This window comes from Haliaeetus albicilla, chromosome 23 (assembly GCF_947461875.1).
Source record: "Haliaeetus albicilla chromosome 23, bHalAlb1.1, whole genome shotgun sequence".
NCBI classification, from domain to species: domain Eukaryota; kingdom Metazoa; phylum Chordata; class Aves; order Accipitriformes; family Accipitridae; genus Haliaeetus; species Haliaeetus albicilla.
This window is the reverse complement of record NC_091505.1, coordinates 19,686,455-19,708,111: the sequence shown is the minus strand read 5'-3', so window position 1 is coordinate 19,708,111 and position 21,657 is coordinate 19,686,455. Positions and strand designations below refer to the sequence as shown.

Here is a 21,657-nt window from a genome sequence, read left to right as displayed (position 1 = left end):
ATTTTATCTAATGCAGGAGGCGTTAAAAGAAAACAACAAAAGAAGAGAAATGGAGGAGAAAACGAAGAGAGCCAAATTGGCAAAAGAGAAGGCTGAACGAGAGAAACTGGAGCGACAGAAGAAGAAGCAGCAGTTGATTGATATGAACAAAGGTAAGGCATCATTTTTAGTAGAGAGATTTGTTAAAAGAAAAAGAAAGTAAGGCGTAACAAACTGAAGGCTATTCCTGATCAATATGAAGAATACTTGCTGTCTGTTTTGAAAGCTGAAAAAAAAAAAAGCTTAACTTTTTCTGTGAAAATTCTGTTTTGTTTTAGCCTACCGGAACATGTAATTCTGTATCTGCCACCTAACATGTGTAATGTTCCTTTCCAGGAGCTTTATTATGAACTATTGGCTTGTTTTCATTCGTAGCAGTCAGTTGATCTTTTTCATATGGATTTACTTCCAAGAAGTAGTATCTTACTTGCTTTGTTGTTAATTTCATTCTGTGAACATCTCTATAATCAAGGTAGTATGGCAATTAACGTCTTTCTTTTTGGGCTTGGAGGCGCCATGTTATAATGGATGTTCTCCCAACAGTCCTATTAGGAGCTGGAAAATCTGGTTGATCTTGATGCCTAAGTACAGAGTGACATTTCAGCATGATTAAAAGCAATGTGTTGAGCTTGTCAGCTGTGAGAATATTGTATTTTGCATGAGGCTACCCTAGGAGAGAGGAAGGTAAGAAAGCAGGAGGAATCGGGTGGTCCTCATATTGATGTTGTGCAGATTTGCAGAAGGCTGTAAAATACAGGCTTCATTCCTTACCTCTTTGACTCCAGAAGGCACGTAAGGGTGGTAAAATTGTACATTGGATTGTGCAAGAGATTACTTGAGCCTGCAATTTTTTGTTCAGTTTCTATGAGTTTGTGTTAATCTGCTAATCTGACCCAGCTGTAAGACACTTGGCCTTTTGATCCACTGAACAGTCTTAACAGCTACATACTCATGGAAAAGTGCTGTTTGTTTTTTGGTTATGATGAACTTCATGGAAGATGTGATGATATATTAACTTTGTGTAAGGATGATGTTGCAGTAAACCATATCATTATGACAAACTAACATAGTTCTATGCTGGAGATTGATCGAATGGAGGGTAAATTTAGAAATAACACTGCCTTTCAAGGGCATATATACAGCATCTGTAAAGTCAATTTATACAAGGATGAAAAATACTGGAAAAACACTAGACCAGGCAAACAAACCCACTCCAACATGTAAGAGGATGACTGTGGAGGTGAACACAGAACCATGAAAAGACAAGGTACTGGTCAGACTTTCCATCACTGATAATGCAGTAGTGCAGAAATACTGTCTCGTAATACTCACGATACCGTTTTGTGTCACGTATATTTAGAATGCCAGTATTTCTGGCATATCAGTAAATTTCCCATCACTAGTGAAAATCTGTGACTTGTGCGTGTACAGCCAGCCCTCAAGGAATGTTAGCCAGCCAACCTCCCCTTCCTTTGGCAACCACCTTTCTCTAGAACCTGCAGTTACACTTGTGTCAATGTATCTTAGAAATATATCATCTATTTAAGCATTACTTTGTCAGACTGAATTATGTTTACAATGATTTCAGCAGGTAGTGGTGTTTTATCTTTATAGATATGTGTATGCAAATGGCACAACTTTGTGGCTTTTTTTCTGCTCAGTAATTTCACAGTTTAAATTTGGTAAAAATGGGCAACCCGTATATCAATCTGCACAAAGAAGTGGGCAAAGTGAGAACAAGTTTTATTTACAAGTGAAAAATCTTTCTTCTGTTATCACTTTATATGTACTATTAATTATATTTTAAGAATTCGTAAATTAGACTTGCTATTGTATTTGCTGATTGTGATAAATCAGTGTTCCCAATACTTCATTCTTTGCATTCATAGTTTTAAAAATTAATTTATCTTAATGTACTGTAATTTGAATACCATGATAGAAAACAAATTATTTATGTGAGAATCTCTTAAAAATTCTTGTGTGTTTGTGTGCATCACTTTGCCTTGCTTGAAGTGGCAGTGAAACTGCATGGAACATACTGTAGCATAAGTTTTAGTAAACAACTCTGTTGCTTTGCATAGATGACAAACTTAAATTTCATACCATGTAAAGATTTTTCTAATAATTTCAGATTAACTATGAACAAAATATAAGATTCAAATACAGGTGATGCATAAATACATTTCCTATATCTTGTGAAGTTAAGCTCATGGATATGTCTAATGAGACTTTTCTAAGCCCAAGACAAAAGAAAGTCCTTTGTAATATGGACAGGCACTTTTCTGTGAGTGGGTTAAGAACCACCTAAACATCCCATCATCACCCTCCCCTCTACCAGTGTGCTGGAGGACATACTGAGAGAGGATATTTAAACTACCACTTAAGACAGTGTAAGCTAATATGTTTTATTAGCTGTTGAAAAGTATGAGAAGCCCACTTAGATACTGTTGTCAGTGAGTTAGTCTCTGTTTAAGGGCTAACAGTTTGAAGTTACACCTTCTTAAATTGCTTCAGCTCAATCAGTGAGAGCATACCTGTCTACATCTGTTAATTTTTTAAGCAGATGAGGGGTAGACCATGCTTAGCAGTCACAGAGATGCATCAGTATACTGACAGCATTTTGCTTTTCGTCATGAAAGACTTTTCCTATCAACAGATACAACTGAAGTTTAATTTTGCATTCTATTTCTTTTTTACTGAAACTGCAAATATGTGAGTAACTGTACATGGCCAGATGCACCGAAACTGCCATTTAAATAACTAATGTTTCTAAACCAGTGACACAAAGTCAGTTTAACACTTCTAAAATAGTTTTTCCAGTTTTTAAATATATTGAAATATGCATTTCACATATTACAAATCTATTGCTGTGGCAGGAGGTAAGGGGGATAGCTCCATCCCTGCTGGATTCCACGACATTGATACTCAATTAACTGTTTTTGCCAAGTAACTATTTTTTTCTTGATGCATCTACTTCTTTATGCTCATTGCTGCTTATATAAATGGTTTGTAAATTTGTCTAAGTGAATGTGACACAGAAGACTTAGAGGAAGGAGGCAGATGTCCTCTCAAGCTGTCATTTTGTCAAGGTGATTTTCACCCAAAGGGTGTTTTAACCTAACTTTCTTTCAGTTATTTCTCTAGCTATATCTTCAAGAGTAAAATTTTAATGCATTGCTACAGCCTTTCAGGTCAGAGCAATAGGGTTCCTGCATTTTCCAGCCTTTTACTGTGTAGTTCTGTAATAAGTATTTTTTGCTGTTACCTGGTTACGCAGCTACAGCTTTTTTTTGTGGCCACTGGAGAATCCAGATTAGAATTAATTAGAATTAATTAAATATTGCAATTAATATCTGTTCCTTAGTGTAACTGAGAGAGCAGAAAACTGCGGTGTGGCCAGAATCAATAACTGTCCTGTATAATAACTAGTTATGAAGTAACCTCAGAGTTGCCAATATTTTGAAGACCAGGTTACTCAGTTTGGTGTTCTGGTGCTTTGTGTAACTGAGATGCCACAGAAATACTATGTGTAAACTGATATAAATCCTGCTAAACGTTCCAAAATGTGTAAAGATGAATGTAAAAATAAAGAAAAGCTCTCAACTCCATATAAACTCCATAAACTTTGAAGTGATTTACACTGGACAGCATCATACAAACTTAAGTAATTCTAAATCTAAAAACACGTCCACATTTCAAAATACAAGTTTTTTTGTGCAAAACTGAAAGTGGGCTGATAGCTGACAAAATCAACATACACCTTCTCAAATAAAAAATTACGGTAGGAACTTATCCAACATGTACACTTCTCTGCCTCAGGAAAACTTCGTTATATCAATGTGCATTATTTTTTGTAAATAAGCACAGTAATACTTACAGAAAGGTTAAGTGGTTCTCAGTTAAACAAAAATAAATATTCAATGAGACTAAGATCTTCTGAGCCAGTGGTTTATCTTGAAGTCAGTTCTGCTGGAAGTTGTTTCTTCACTTGTAGTCAATGAATTTGGCATTATTTGGGATAAAATTGTTGATACAAATGAGATGTTTTGGACAGAAAAGGCTGTGTAATGGCTTGAGTTAAAGGCAACTTTTGTGACTTTGTATAAAAGCAGTGTAATGGATAAGCATTAAGTAATGCTCAACTTACAGAACACCTCGAAATTTCTGAGAAATCTTTTCAGCATTTAACACTATTTTTCCCTATCTGTGACATGCTCAAGCAGTTTTGTGTAAGGTACTAATATCCATATAAAAGTGTTTGTTTAAAGACTGATTAAAAATTATAAATAAAAAAAACTTATCAAAATTGTTATAGTTAGTTGAATTTGGCTGAGAGAAGTTAATTTTTATACTCTCACGGAATTCTACTCTTATTTGCAATGATGTTTTTCAGAATAAATTTTAAACTGTTCTTAGGGAAAAAGTATTTCATATATTGTTGATTTAAAACTACACCTTAAAACAGTTCATAGGGAGATCTCTTGCTTGATATTAAAACCTTCCTTTAAAACATTCTTACTATTAATACGTATTTCCCATTATGTGGTGCCTAAACATCTCTCACTGTGATCTGTGGTGCGGTCAAAACCATACCAAGACATTCTGGCAACTGTTGTACTCTGTTACTTCCAAACACTACTACTGTGGATGGTCAGCTCCACCTTCTCCATTGGAGCTGTAGGGCTTGGGAATATTTGGTCCTTCCTGGTGTTCTTTTCAGTCTGGTAAGACTTATGCAAATGTTCATTATATTTCCTGGACTAGTAAGGCACTTCTGTATGCCTGTTTCCATAGTGAAGTATGGAGAAATAGAAAGACTTAAGTGACTTACCCACACACCTAGAGGTCTTAAATTTCACAGTCTGAATTATGAACCATTCTTTCTCATGATGGGAGAGGAATTCTGTAGGAAAAGGGCTTAACAGTCCCTTCTCTTCTTTAGCATTCACTAGCTCTGTGGAAAGAGAACATTCTTTATAGCTGTTTTTCAGCAGTTTCCTATTTTTTGAGAGCTGTAGCAGACCGGGCTATGATACATTTATACATAGTCTTTCATGACTTCCATCTGACTTAACATCTGCAAAATTCTTGCAGCATTGCTTCCATGTGCATATCTGAACAAAAGAGAGAAAAAAAGAACTCAAGACAGCTTTCTAGGAGCTGAAAAGCATATAACAGCAATTCTGATGCAAATGTTATTTAATCAGAAACAGTTTTGCTCTTCATTATATCTGATTACTATGGCAATTAAAATCACCTTTTAACTACCAGTATTAGGATAAAAGATAGAATGAGCTTCCTCAGTCCCAATTAGTATTGAATTAATTGTTTTGAAGACATATTAACATTCTCCCCTAATGCAGAGGAAGATAATGGAAATGAAGTTGTGTGCTAGTGGTTGATGGATATGCCTACTTTCCCTTTTCAAGTACACTTACATAAGAATTCATATGCAATTTATTCAAGCTGGTATGTACTAGTATCAGCAATAATTCTGTTGTGTTTCCTTGAATTGTTGTTACGCTCATATTGACTGTGGCAGGATACAATTCAAGAAGGTACTTCTGCTACAGTGTTCTAATGATTTTGTGCTTTGCTGATTGTTATGTCTCCCTTCTATGTCCTTTAGCATGAACAGAACTCCATTCTAAGTTTTTTACGAAATACCTATTATTTTGTAAGTGTGTCTTAGCCTTAATCCTTTGAATTTATAGATTGGCTAGTGATTGCATGGGGTACCTGCAGTGATAAAACTTGGGGCTTATTTACATTCTACAGATTATTAGTTTATGGTGCTGGATGCCAATGAGGCAAGTGTTACAACTCCTTTGGGAAGTCATTCTCTTTCATACTGATGTCAGTGGTCTGTTTGAATATGCTGCACTCTTCCTGAAATGCGGTATTCATGGAAAAAAATTAGATAGAGGTTTACATTATGCTTAAACGTGAGCATCCATACAACCAGGATGAGGTTTGATTTTTCTTCTTCTTTCTTTCTTTCTTTCTTTCTTTCTCTCATGAGTTGCTCAAAATGTTTTAAGATCTGTTTATCCAGAAGTTTGAAGCCATCTTGAGAATGGTGGGGGATATAAAAATTACTGTAAATGCTATTAATATGGGTCAAAAGCAGCTCAAGAGAAATGCAAATAGATGTGAGCATGGACAAGAAGTTAGAAAGAAACAACAACTTAAAGCTTAATCTCACCTTTTAAAATTTGGCAATGGAAAAATTTTTGTTTGTTTATGAATATAGCATATGGTAACTTCCAAGTAAACTGATTTAATGAGGTAATTTGTCAGGGGAAAAAAAAATTATTAGACTCTCTGAAATCTGAGGTTGGGATAATTACAGGTGAAGTAAGGCAGAACAATTGGATTCTTTTCTCTTAAAAGTAGGTTTCTTGGGGACTGTTTACTGAACAGTAACAAGTGGTAACTTTGGATAGTTGTCTACGTAAATTCAACTTTCCTTTTCCTTGGAGAAAGTATTCTTACTTCAAAGAACAGGTACTGTTAATTTTGAAAATACCTGTAATATTGTTTCTCTCAGTGTAATTGTTATGTAACATTACGTTCATATATTTTGTAGAAATTCCAGTGTTAAAAAGCATTTCTGAAATAATTAAATTAGTTGATCAGCTAACTTCTTTAGTGTAAGGTTTGTTCAGGAAGCAGATAGCAAGGAGGAAAATTGCATGTAGAACTATAGTGAAATGGAAGTTTATTTGACTGTTATGGCGGGACAAGGGACAACTTCACTGACTAATCTGTCTTAGTGGAATGATTATATTTTTCTGTGGTTGTAGTATCTCATTTCTAATAGAACTGTTAAGATGCTGCCTTCACAAGAGCAGTTTCCGAAATTATGTAGGAAAGAATATCATGCTGATGAGCCTTTTTTTTTACTATATACTATTAACACCCCCCCCAATTGCTTAACAGTAGTCTATGTAAAATTAAATTCATAAATTAAATATGATCATTTCCCAATATATATCATAATGGATCTTAACTAATAATTTTCCATATGAAGTATTGAATAATGAAAAGTTAAAACACTTCTACAAATGTTAGCACAGTTTTGTATCCCAATGCAATCATTGTACTTAAAGGTAATTTAAAAGGCTGATGATAAGGCAATGTGTATTTAAAAGGAAAAGTTCTGTAAGGCATCAAAGGACACTTATCTTAATGATAAAAGCTTATTTCTTGTCAAATGTAGAGATCTAATTAAATTAACTCAAACGTTATGGCGTTGATTTCAGTGGTTCTTTGTTAGTTGGATACTCAGACTTCCAACTTGAAATTGCTGGTCATTGGTGAGTTGTGCAATCTATTGGTGGAAGATTTAAAAAATCCTAAACATATTGCATTTCATCTTGTAAATGTGCAGCAGAAACAAAGAGTCTGTTTCTGGATTTGTAACCAGAATATACATTTTTGTTGAAAGCAGAAAGTAGAAGTATGGCTGGGTTTTTTTAGACATTGTCAGATGAGTAATAAAGGTAAAAGTGTGACTTTGCAGGACTGGAAACTTAGATTTTAAACCTAGAGAGACATCATTCTGTGTCATATTACATAAGGTGAGAGCCGTAATATAGTAGCATTTGTCATGAGAGTACAGAATGTTCAACTTTACCACATAAAAGATGATTTTCAGAGCACCATCAAAAACTAAAACCAAAATATCTCTTTAGACAATGAAATATTGTAGTAACGAGAAAACAACCAACTAGAAACTTTGCAGAAAAGTTCAAGAACCAATAGTTGGTCTATACCAGTATACAAAACAGGTAACTATATTAATGAGGAATTTTATATTCAAGGTTGGGCTCTAGATTATGAGTTCTGAAACTGTGTAGTTTCTGCCATCTTCCGTATTTTTGTAACGATACACTCTGTAATAATTATTGTTTTGAGTGAAATTTTCTGTGGTTGCACTAGAGCTAGTCAGTAGATTCCAGGTAAATCCTGTGACATATCAAGGTCAAAACCAAATTTCTTGTTGGAAACATCTTGGGCTACACGTTCTAAATTCTGGTAAGTTTTGATGTCTGTGTTGTATTCAGATTTCATATTTGTCCAGTCCACCTGAAATCAGTTAATCATCATGGAAAACAATGTAGGTTTCAGGGCCACTTTGGAATCTGTGTAGAAAAGATTAAAAAACATGGACAAGTTATAGCTTGACATTTGCCATGACATTTTTCTATGTACACTTTCTTAGTAAAAGTCCTGAAATAGCATGCTTGACTTTCCAACCCCTCTTGAAAAAGCTGATTCACAAAAATGAAGCTTAATAAAGATCCTTTGAAGGATTCCCCCCCGCCCCCCAAACTGGATGTATTATGAGGTATCATGCTGAGAAATTAAGTTTGGCAGTTAAGTCTGAACTAATTGCTTCCCTTTTTTGGGGATTAAATGTGTGATAAAAGTGAACGTATACCGATACGGCTGTCAGGAGCTGGCCAAGAATTCTTTAAGCCATTTGATGAAAGGTAATTGATTCTCTATCATATGGGCATGCAGTTGTTTTTCCTCTAAAATAAAATGTATTTTTAAAAAGTTTTTCGTCTTACAAACTCTGCGATAAGAAAAGGTCAGCTACAGAAGTTTTATTCTAAAAGGTAGAAAGGCTCATATAAAGCGATTACTGTCTAATGAATATTATGTTCTGTGTCACAGAGAGATTTCTTTGTTACCTATTTGACTTTGTAATTGTCATCTCAAAATGAATTTAAGATCAACTTTGGTCGCTTCTGGTTCAGGCACTGCGATCTGATATTTTTTGTGACATCGATTAGTACAATTAGCTAAAAGTGGTTTAGGACCTGGAATAATTTAAATACAAATTGAATGAGGTCACGACAAGATTGAAGAATAATAGTATTGTGGTTTAACCCCCAGATAGCAACAAAGCCCCACACAGCTGCTTGCTCGCTCCCCCCCCGCAGTGGGATGGGGGAGAGAATCAGAAGGGTAAAAGGGAAAAAACTCATGGGTTGAGATAAAGACAGTTTAATAGGTAAAGCAAAAGCCATGCACGCAAGCAGAGCAAAACAGGGAATTCATTCTCCACTTGCCATGGGCAGGCGGGTGTTCAGCCATCCCCAGGACAGCAGGGCTCCAGCACGCCTAACGGTGACTTGGGAAGACAAAATGTCGTAACTCCAAATGTCCCCCCCACCTCCTTCTTCTTCCCCCAGCTTTATATGATGAACGTGACATCGTAGGGTATGGAATAGCCCTTTGGTCAGTCAGGGTCAGATGTCCCGCCTGTGTCCCTTCCCAACTTCTTGTGCTCCCCCCAGGGTCCTCGCTGGTGGGGGGTGTGAGGAGCAGAAAAAGCCTCGACTCTCTGTAAGCACTGCTCAGCAACAATGAAAACATCCCTGAAGTATCAACACTGTTTTCAGCACAAATCCAAAACATAGCCCCATACTAGCTGCTATGGAAAAACTTTATCCCAGCCAAAACCAGCACAAATAGTAAAAATAAATAAATAAATAAATAAAATAGTCAGCAAGAGTATTTGAGCAATCCCCCTTCCTCAAAATGAATTCCTGAGACTGGTTTCTTCCCTAAAATATTGGAGCAGTTGTTCAACTATAAGCAATTTTTAAAAGAAAATTATTTTCTAATGCTAAAAGCATTGATGATTTTGTTTTGCCTTATGCATCTGCTAATCACATAAATTAAAAGTTGCTTAGTACTGTGACTGAAACATAGCCTTCAAACAGTAGTAGAACTTGATTACAGATGCATTTAATTGTTCAGGTATCACATGGTCATTTTTCTTTCATTTTTTTGAGCTGCACAATCTTTTCCTTCCCACATAGAGGCAATGTCTTCCCATTTGTTACCAAGTAATCCATGGTAAAGGCTTTTTTTTTTTTTATGTTTAGTGAATCCTTGTAAACTTTTATGTTTAGTCATCCTTGTAAGGGGCATAAGTCCATTCAGAATTGGGCCCCAGGGCTAATGTTGATGCATTTCAATTAAACACATTCCTGCTGAAGTAGACCTTGACCATTGCGACATTCTGAAAATGGTAAAGTGTACGCATTTCAAAAATTGTTTTCAGTAACCTGCCAGCACAACAAAGCTCACTTTTTCTCATTCTATTAACTTTATGTAAGCCTGAGATCATGTTATCATAAACAATGAGCTTAACTGGTACGTAAGCAAGGATTTGCCTTGCTTTGTGGACTGACGTGAGGTATAGGTTCACTTATCAGTCATATTGTCCTAACTTGTTCTCCTTTAATTAAAAAGTAAATAGGAGTCATGAGACTGTATTTTAGTGCAAAATGCTGGGGAAGACTGCTTCCTGAAGATATTTATTATGCATGCAAAATGAATTTAGCAAATGAATAAAATGCAAATATATGAGGAGAACACAAAAACACACTTTCCATAAGACACTGAAAATCGACCTTTTTAAGTGAATATATTGCAATTAAAAATTCTGGTACTGATTATGAATAGAAGTCTCATTTAGAAGTTTACACAGGACACATATTAGACTTAAGTACTTGAGAGTTCAAAGCAAAACAGGGTAGTGCAAGATGTGAATAGAAATATAATTTTGAAACAATTTGGAGAAGCAGGCAGATAGACAGCATGTGTTACCTACTTTGGTATTGGACTGGACTCTTTCAGTAAGGACCCAAATTTATGAAAAATTTCCTGGGAAGTTCGTGTAAACCTTTGCCCAAATGACTGTGCAATACTTACACTTTTTATTAACTTAGATTAGTTTATAATTAGTATATTTGTAATAATGAGTACAAGATGTTTTGCAAGGTACATGTGGGTATTACCTCTACTGGAGAATGGAAGTGCACCAGTAAAATATGTGGGTAGTCCTGTAGTAACGAGTAAGTAAAAAGGAAGGCAGCAAAACACTCCAGAAACAGGAGCATGTTCCCAGGGCCTCCCGGACCCTTAGCTGTGAATCTGATCTGAAGAAAGCACATAGATAGGAGGTGGATCGTGTTTTGGGTGCATGGGCTGAGCTCTTTAAGTGTAGTTTCTGTAGTCCTAAATTATTCAAGTAACTTAAAAAGCCTAAGCTATTTTGTTGTTTCACTTTACCATCAATAGTGCTACCGCAGTTCTTATATTTCATTTAAGAAAAGTAGTAGTTATTGGGATTTTTTATGTTCTAACCAAAATAGCTTCCTTGCTAGAGCAAACTGAAAAAGCAGTCATCGTGAAGGTCCTGAAAAAATCTGCTAGATGTTTATTCCTACCTTTTTGATAGATGATAATATGCTGAAGGCTGAGGTAAAACTTTGTGCAATAGAGGCCACAAAAAGAAACTGAAATTGGTCTCTCCAAGTTTCTAGTTCTTCCAATCTAAATCAGAAAGTTACGTTTCTGAATCGCTTCTCTGGTATGTGCTTGAACGCTTTGAGCTGGGAAAAACGTGACTGTTTGTTGAGTTCATGGAAATATAGGTGACATTTGGAGGTATTGTTTAGATTAAACCTCTTCCAAATTTACTTTAAGACCTCACTTAAATCTACTTTTTCTTTGTGCTCTGTAATGAGGGGAGATGAAAGGAAGTTAAAATATTCCAATACTTTTATTCAAAAAAAGGGGGGGGGAGCAAAAAAAGAAGTTAAATATTTTAGAAATTTCTTTAAAAATAGCTCATAAGAAGTGAGCTTGGCTTCAGGGAAATTGTTACTTGTCTTGAAGAAGTTAAGGACCTATTTTTAGGACAATTTGGTACAATTGTTTAGAGGAGAGAAACTAAAAACTCCCATGAAGTTTAAATCATCAGAGCTGTCCACTACCACAGAAGTGAGTTCAAGAACTGCCTGCTGAAACAGAGGCAACCCAAGAAGTTAAATACTCCCATCTTTATGGAAAGTCTGTGGAAGAGCTCTAATTTTATGCACATTTGTCATTCATGGTTCAGGTTAGTCCCTAAACAGAGCACTACCACATGTTTTCTGGTGTGACCTTTCAGCTGTGCTCTTTGAACTGCAAGAATGACTTTAAAAGCCTCATAGGCTACAACAGACTAAACACACTTCAGTTTCCAATATGAAATTTTAGCAGCAGTTATTTTTTAAAAAAAAAAAAAAAAAAGAGAGAGAGTAAAACCTGTTGTCCTGGCTCAGCTGTAGCTTTTATTGCTCCTCAGGTTAGCAGAAGAATGTTAGTTTACCTATATATTTTTTGTCAACTTCAATTCTCGTTTTGATCTTCTGAGTAATAAATAGAAAAGAATATTATTTTGCATTTAATATCAGGAGGTATGGATGTTGGGGTCTCTTTTTGAGGTTTAGATAAGATTTGCCAAGAAGCAATAAAGGAATGTAATATTGACAAAAAGGATTCTAAATGTAACTTAAGGGTCGTATTTCATAAGGTGCTAGCAGGGATAGAAAAGGGAGATATTTTATCTTCATGTTCATGTTGAAATGGTTGCTCTGTTGAAACAGAGAAAATGGCTACAGAAGCAGGTGAAGGATTGCATTTGCACTGTGAAAAATAAGATAAACATTCTTCATCATTCTCAAGTGTTTGTTTTCTACCTTTATAACACAGTCCTCATGGTTAATTTAGCAGTGCACAGATTATGCTAAAACAAATTACCTAGCTATCCTGAGGAATCTTAGTTCTACATCTATGTCAGATACAGTCATAATGCAGTGCAAGGGCTGGCTGTTTCAAATAATTATTTTAAAAAATGAAGATACTTTAATCTCTCTGCTGTGTTGCACAGGTGGGTTAAATGTCAGCTCCATACACTTATTTGTGTTCGGTAGAAGACCTGAACTGCTTGATGAGCTTTATCTCTGGACAGTGTTAACTGCCTGAACTGTTTTTGCACAAATTCTCATACAGTAGGTACAAGCAACACAAGGCATACAGAACAGCAAAGCATCTTGATTTTTTTGTTTTTTAACACTTCCTATCTTAAATACTTGTTGAAGAGAGATTTCCATGGAAGGAGGGTGACAAAAAACTTAAATGTACATACAAAGCAGAAAGGAGACTCAGAGATAACAGAACTTGTCTAAAAGCATGCTTGAAACTTAGTCCTTCACATATTGATTATTATTTTTTTAAATCTTGATTTTGTGTTTTATGGAGGGAGGCTTAAGGATTGTGTAATACTATTGCAGTCTTTGCTGCAGTAGTATTGTACATGGAAAGGCACAATTACATTAATCTTACCTTTTTAGAAAATGTTTTTTCATGCCTTGTTTCTCAGTATCCAAAATTGTGAAGTTAATATTGTCAATCCATCTCCACGTGCCATTTGCTGATGGAGAAAATATAAAGAATGGCTTGAGTTTGGGACAGCTTATGTATCTTTGGAAAGCTGAAATTTAAAAATAATGTTCTGGAAATAGATTATATGCTTTGTTTCTATCTGATACTTGCTTCTTTGGGAAGTAATGTGCTTTAGAATTAAACTGCTAATTGATTGTAAAGTTTTGAATTCAGCGTGTTATATGAAGAAAAATCAAGACAGACTAGTCATACCTGATCGTGCACTTTCTAATATATTTTTGTCTTGATAAATATTCCAAACAAACAATTAGTATTTGGAAGGACAGTGTTCTTCATAAATATAAAGGTCATATCTGCACTAGAAGACACTTGAAAATTAAAATGCTTGCTCAAAAGTAAAGGCTTAGTTCATGACTACAGATACCCAGGAACTGTGTTCCTCATGCTGTAACTTAGGCAGCAGCCTAAGTGCCAGAAATTGGTTTCTTGCGCTCTCATTCCCCATTTTATCACGTACCCTTTTAAAATATGCACCATCGATAAGGAGTTGCAGGTTGATGCTTTAGCTAGAGCGGATTGAAAAGATCATGTGACTTACACTCCTGCTATTGCCTGTGCTATATCATATAATCCTTTTCAGAATTTTTTGCTTCATTCTTAAAATCTTTAGATTTGTTATTCCCACAGTCTTGTTTGGAAATGCATTCTAGAACATCATTTTTGATTTCAAAGATACTTCCACTAACTCAGCCTAAATGTTTTCCTGTTTGCTGCTGTACCAAAACAGCCCTCTCTTGGGGAAGCTCTCTGTTGGGATGAGTTTTCTCTCTTGGGACTTCAGAGATTCTAAGCACAGGAGAAGGTTGTCACACCTCTTTTCAGTGGCTGTTTTATGTAGTCTAAAGAAATCATGCTGCCTTAGGCGTTTCTTGTTAGAATCCACTCCCCTGCTTATTGTAGAGGCTTTTCAGGTTGTGATTTGTCTTCTGTGAATGCTGTAATCAAGCTTGTATACCACTACTGCTGGAAATAGAATAAGCTGACTTTTTAACACACTGATCAGATTGGTAATTCAGCATTTGTTTCTTTTATTGCCTCTTTATATTGGGGCTCTTGGTCATTCCCTAATGAAGAACTCCTGGCTTGCAACTGAAGTTATACGTGCTCATTCTCATTCTATAATTTTCATTTATTTTATTATTCCAAATCTCATGCATATTCTGATCTTACCTTCCAAAAATGTTATTATTTCCTATTTGTATGTCATCTGTTGTTATGGCAAATCCACTAATTAGGTTTTCAGAAAAATTCAGCTGATAAGCTCTCAAATGTTAAAGCTTCCTATCTATAAACAACCTTTTGTTGTTACTTAGCCAGATATTTTACTATTGAACATCTTTTGCACCTTCCACTAATGAATTAAACAGCCATTATATCAAGTGTTGAAGACCAGATAAATGAGAGAACTTTTCTAGCCAAATGAAGTGCAGTATATTGCATTAACAGAAACCAGAAACCATAAATTCGGTCTAATATCTTTGGCAGAACTATAGTCTCATGATCTTGTGTTCTGCTGTCTTCAAAACTTGTTTGAAAGGCCTTTCATACTACCAGGTGAAGACTATCACACTTTTTTTCCTCCAGCTAATGTTTTGGTTTTTCTTATAAACAAATTCTACATTTGCTGTTCTCAAATAATAATAGTAGGTATTTTGTCATTTCAAATGGCACATTAATTTCACAGAGATTTGCAATTTGCTTCCACATCAGCTGAGAGAACTTCATGTTAGTTGATTTGGCATTACTCATCCCTGATCATTTATCTATCTTGTCTTTGTTTCAAGGAGTAGTACTATTTATGTGCATTAACACAGAAGTTAAAAGTTCACTTAGTTTGACTGCGTTGAGATCATGATACATGTCTAGCAGTAGTCACTGTTCTGTTTGTAATACTGTCTTTCATTCCTCGTCCCCCACCCTTTTGTACATCCAAATTTTCAGTTTCTGATTTAATTTCTTACGGTTTATCAAAAGTTTCCTTTTTTGAAATTGGCAGTCTGGTTGAGAGTACTAATGTTTAGAATGTCATTTAACATAAAAATCTGACCACAAATACTAAGTGCTTATTAACACCAGTTCATCTGAAGTCTCCTGTTATTTATAAAAGCAAAATGTAAAATCCAGAATATTGCCTTTATACACAGGAAATTTGTTTACCGGTGCATGATATGACTATTCTTCAGCATTCATAAGTGGATGGAGCTTATGCCAGTCTCTTTTGTATATACTTCTCATGGTGTGACCTACTCTAATTCCTTTTTCCCTTCATCTGTTCTGTTTCTTGTAACTGGTCAAAAATTATGAAAAGTTTAGGTATCTTTGTATTAAGTTTGCCTGCTCATCCCTAATGTGACTTTATTTGTTCATTGTATCGTATTCATTTCTCTGTCTGTGCCTCTCAGCTTGCTTGGGGCTCGTCAGCAGTGTAAGAATCAATAATATTGTTCTATGGAAGAAGAAAGTTATTTTTGTCTTCGTTATTATCTTTGAAAGTGGCCAAAATCTGTTGAGTAACACTGGTCTAAATTGTGGCACCTGCAACAGGATGAGTCTTACTGTAACCTCCTAAAAACACACTCATTTTCAAAGCAGACTGTGCTAAACCAATTCCGCAGTAGAATATTAGTGTGTAATCCAAATTAAAACAAATCGGGCCTGCAGTTAACAGATCAATTAATGATGAAGAATTGTTTTGCCTTTTCAGTTCTGTTTAATATCTATAGTGAATCTGGCTCTTTGCTAAGGCTAATCCAAGCCTTATAAAGCCAGTCGTAAGAGCAAACAGCTTGCAAAGTTGGTTTTTTTTTTTTTGCATGCATGCATGCATACATTTGCTGTCTGTTTAATGCTTGGGACCAACTTGGAAAAGAAAGAACGAGGAAGAAAATTACTTGTTGCGGGTAAAAACCCTATCCTTGTGTACAATAGAAGATATCTAAAAGTGAAGTAAGGATTATGTATTTTATTTCCACTGACAATTTCTGTTGGAATTTTCTCAGTTTAGAAACTTCTGGTAGTTTTCGTCTTTGTTTCCAATTTGTGTCTACAAGTTGCTGTAGGTAATATAAAAAAACAAAAGGCAAATCAAGGACATAGATCGTGAGTGAACTATCTCAGCAAGAACTCTGGGGAAAGGCTGAAATTTCTGTTGATTTTATTTATGAATTTTAATGAAGGGTAACTGAAAATGCAGTTCTCTGTCCAGTTCCCACTTAATCACCTGATGACTTTGATTAAGATGCAGTGCTGAGTTCAGACCTAGCATAAATTTCTTTGAGGAGTTAAAAAATCTCATCACTGTGCTCTAGAGCTTCCTTAATTCATGTGTCATTATATTGTATATTTTGATATTCCAAATCTAGGGTGGTTTTTAGCAGTTGCAGTAATTAGCAGGTAGAGTAGCACACTCAGCAAAAAAGAAGTTCAAGGCTGCATAAACATTTATGAAGTATTGAAGGATTTTTGTCTTTGAATAAACTCTGCCAACTCTTTATTTTTAGTGAAGATCGGATGATATTGTAATATTTCTATGCATAAAATATTCTAACATATTAACTAATTCTATTTATTACAGTCACATTCATTAAACATTTCAGACCAATTTGATGTGTATTAGTTTGGACAAAGTGTATTCACAGACCTTTGATTTAGAAAATAAATTTCATACAGAGCCAACAATAAATCAATGAATAAGCATGTGTAGGATAAGGAGCACAAAGAAAAATAATTATGTTGTATGCTTTAGACAAGATTCTGGCTTTATATATTTGAGTGTGAATCGAGAGAAGCTAATTTACTTGTTTTGCAGGAGCTTCGTTTTTTAAGGGCTTTAGATGGAATGTAATTAAAACTGGTATTTCAGAAGTCTTCTGCTGGTTGCTACTCTTGCTCTGCTCCCTTTCATCTTGCACTGGAGAGAACTTTATATATGTGTTGTATGTTATACATAATGGTTTAAATGATGTTGATGTATAATTTAAATTTATCAAGTAGTTACACTGATGATCATCATGTAGAAATCTGTACCAGGTACTGTTCTAGGATTGGTGTGCTCTTATATCAGGTCCGGGTTTAGTCTAATAAATCTAAATGTAATAGAGAACCAGGGCAGAATAGCTTTTGCATTAATAAGTTCCTTTTAAACTTGAACAGTTGAGAGCTTGAATGTGCATTTAACCTCCTACACTTTGTGTGAGTCATAAGTGTTTTACTGTAATGTAAATCTTTTGCATAAAGTAATTATCTTCCCACTCTGTGATGGGGAAATTTATATTAACTTGAAGCCTGAGAGATGTGAATAAAATGTCCACCTACCTGCTGAGTCTAGTCTATAGTTTAGTTTTGGGTTATAACACAGACGTGAACAGAAAAAGAGGCATTCATCAATAGTTCTGTAACATTGCAGTTCTTTGACCTCTATTTCTCGCGCTGTTGAATGCTGCTATCAACTGTTATTAACAGACTGAAATGCAAAGGAAGTTAAAGACTTAAATACATAAAAAGGAAGTAATCTTTCTACCCAGATTTCCATAATGCACCATAAAGTCCGGCAATTTAAAGGCTACAGGTTAGCTTGGATATGAAAAAAGCAAGAGAAAGATTTAGCAGAAGTAGAATTCCGCTTTTAAGAAACATTATGCCACCTACTTTCACTGCATGATTCTCCCCTCTTTGTTCTTTCCTTCTCTTAAACCCTAAGTTCATCCATGGTATACTGTTACATGTGTAGCATATGGCATATGTATCCTCTCATGTCGTATAAATAATTTTTTTTTTCCCAAGGATTTAATGCATCATGAAGATGGGAGGCAACATATGAAATATTTGCAGTACTACAATATTTAACTTTTTGCCATTCAGTTTAATCAGATTTTCCATGTGCAATGCTTAAATCAAAAAGAGATGACCTGTTTCTACTTCAGGAAAGTCTTAAAAGAATTTAACAGTGAAACAGCAGATGCTCACCAGCAGCTGTCTGTCTGCACGCTGAAGGTGTTATCAATAATGCACAAGATAACATCTCCAAGTTGAAAGAACAGAAAGATTGGCATCAGTTTTGCTTAATAGAGCATCATACACAAACTAGGCAGTGATACCTGAAGCACTGACAGCATCCATTACATTAAAATGTATACGCCTCCCATTTGGAAGTGTTATGTAAACTTGACAACACTTTTACTTTTTTTCTTGCTAAAGTCTGATTTCAATTGCACTGAGATTAATATTGTTTTTCCTCCTATTCTAGAGGGTGATGAGACAGGAGTAATGGATAGTCTGCTTGAGGCCTTGCAGTCAGGAGCAGCATTCAGAGATCGCAGGAAACGAACACCAAGAGGACAAGGTAAGATGCTTTCTAAAAACCAGTAGTTATAAACTGAGTGGGCAAAAGTTCTTTTGCAAAGATTTACCAACAGTTTTCCCTGAAAACCATTGAGCTTCTGTTGGTCATTGAGCTACTGTGAAAACTCAGCATGCTCTTTGTGATCACATATTTTTAACTTGATAGTTCTATCTTCAGATAGCTGTGTGCTCTAAGATATGACAAGGGTTCCTGTTGTGTTTGAAATGGCATTTAAAACATTGCTGCACAAAGTATGTTTGTCTTAATCTTTAAAACTGTAAGTATAATTAATTTACTGTAGATGGTGCTGTGAAAAGTATTTGCTTCTTACATCAGTAAGAGTTTGGTCATATAGCTGATAGTCTTTTTCAAGCATTGGTCTTAGATATGTTCTGGTTTGGTTGGAAGTCATAGTGTGTGTAGTCATATAAGTCAATTTACAATATAGTAGCTTCACTTTCTTCAGGGAGACAATAATATTGTACTGAATTTAGTCTGGTGTACTGGTTTAGTCTGAGCAATTATTGCTTCCTGTAAAGTTGGTTTTGAGAAAATTTGAGAGAGGGCTAAGCAACTGCAGGGTTTTCTCTAATCAACTCTCCTCTGCTTATGATACGCCAGTTGCATACAGGTTGTGAACTGTATTTACTCTGCATTTATTTTTCATCAAAGATCATGGTAGTATAGTGTATTTTGCAATTTTTCTTTTAAAACACATCTTACAATAAAAAATGCAGTCTTAAATTTACAGTTGAAAGTTATAGTTATTTGGCATTAAATCAAAAGCTTATGTTGGATATGTGCTGCTAAAGGTTTGGCAAAGTGGAGTCATCTTATTTTATAAATAAGTCATGTTTATCTACCTAATGCTCAGTGAGCTAGGGTTAGATCCATGTTGGCTGATTATTTTGTTTTTTAGAGGAACAGAAGAGTAAAGGCAAATTCTACTATGCTCTTTCACCTAGCTAGCAAAGACCATTTACCAATAGAATTATTTTTAATTTGCCATATGCCTGATCTTCTGGAAAAGATGAAAATAAGTTATATAATTTGTTCATACTAAGAAATGAATTCTGCTACAGTTCCAGTATCGTTCTTAATTCAGAGCTTGTTTCTGCTCTCAGATCAGAACTGAAAGAACTCCTCGATCAAAATGTGGGTTTTTTCCATATCTTGAGAAATATCAATGTGAGAGATGGTCTGTCTGTGTTGTGGCTTGAGGAGAGATTTGTCACCCGGTGGTGACAAAGAAAAGTTTCCCAGGAACCAGAGTTGATGGCGAAAATCTGCTGCAGCTGAGAAAGCCAAGGAGATGCCTGAAGCCAGGTCCAAAACCAGTGACTCCTCTGCAACAATAGGGGGCAGAGCTAATTAAAAAATCCCTTTTATTTCTCCTCTGTTTCATATAGTCACTTTGACTTCTGTGCGTTTGAAATTTCATTGTGTCAGTTGATATTCTAGTGGGATCTGGCTGTTAGCAAGGAGTTGATTGACTTTGGGGAACTTATTGCGAGAAAAGGTCTAGGTAATCTGTTTCCCAGCTCTGGTCAACTGTAAGTCTTCTCATAAGTGGGTAAGACTCTTAAGTTTTTAGGGTGTAGCTAAAGATTTAGACAAGAGGCAATAAATGTTAGTCCCAGTCAACTATCTGATTTCAACTGTTATGTAAATTTTCTCATGTGATTTAGGAACATATATGACACGTAGTCAGTAACTTGTCTACAACCCAGAAGACACTTAAAAATATGGCTATGCATCTCAAAGCAGTGAATTGCAGCATTAAAAAAGCAGGGACCGAGTTTACAAACTCTCCTCTCTCTCCTTAAAAAGTGGAAGGGACAATGACAGTTTTCTCATTGGTACTATCAATAGACTCTCAGTATTCTGGAGAGTTTCATCCAGTGAGATTTTAGTAAACAGTTCTCCATACTTCCCGTGGTTCAGCAGAAGGAAGAAAGAGTAAATAAATAAAAGCTATGGAAAGAAGAGGTTGTGGTATTTCTGGGCTTGCTGGGTCACGTGGTTGTGACTGGTAAGCATATAACAAATGGTATAGTACTGTCTATACGTGGTGCATGATGTAGGAGTTTCCCATACATCACTGATAACTTGCTGCACTGTGTCTGTAATCAGCATGTATTCTTAACACACGGGGCGGGGGGGAATTAGGTGCTGCTCTTTCGTAAGTCTGACTTGCACAACAAAGTTTTGAGCTTAAACTTGTGTTGGTGTCCATCACGGTCTGAGAAAAAAAATTGTTTTCTGCTTGTTTGGACACAGATTTCATTTTTGTCCGTCAGTTGCAGCTGGTAGTTTAAATCTTGTGAGGAGAAACAATGACTTTTGTTTGCTTGCTTTTTGCAGTTTTATTAATTACTTGGTAACAGGTAGTCCCTACAGAAAGCCTAAAAATGAACTAAAAAAACACAAACAAGGTAATGCACCAAAAAAAAACCGCTCAGCAATACAGTAAGTTCACTTGGTGTACATTTTCATGTATGTGCTCTAGATCTGTCTTGTTGCAAACTTGCTTATTCTGTTTCATCTACTCAGGGTGAAAATGAGAACTATAGAAGGTTACAACCCTCTCAGTGGTTACAACCAGTAGACCATGAAAATTTTCTTCCAGTGGTTTCACAGAATAAATATAACTAAAGGAGCAAACTGTAGCATCACTACTAGTGGCATTCTTGATCAGTTTGGCTCAAAGGAAAAAACCCACAACTTTCCAAAAGGAAAACCTCTGTAATGGCATGTATTCACTGCTGGGTTTAGGTGAGGTGAGTAGCTTGGACCTAGGAGGGATCATTTCATTTGGAGAACAGAGCTCCAAATACTACAGGCCTACAACTACCCCAGAAGAGTGTCATTCTACCAAAGATTGTTCAATTATACTTTTTTTACAGAGGTCACTGGTGTACCTTGTAGCATATGTTTGTACTTAACACGGTGGTGTCTTT

General features: G+C 35.6%; 1 protein-coding gene across 8 annotated transcripts in view; it reads left to right on the top strand.

Moving 5' to 3' along the window:
• DIAPH2 (diaphanous related formin 2) overlaps positions 1-21,657 on the top strand; it is a 266,450-nt gene that overhangs the window by 179,453 nt on the left and 65,340 nt on the right. For 7 of the 8 annotated variants that reach the window (XM_069811506.1, XM_069811508.1, XM_069811507.1 and 4 more), the window contains 2 exons: positions 17-152; positions 18,602-18,697. In XM_069811506.1, coding sequence (XP_069667607.1) covers positions 17-152; positions 18,602-18,697 — 232 coding nt within the window. Of the gene's footprint in view, positions 1-16; positions 153-18,601; positions 18,698-19,821; positions 20,849-21,657 lie in introns of those variants that run through there. The other variant, XM_069811509.1, reaches the window with a different exon arrangement.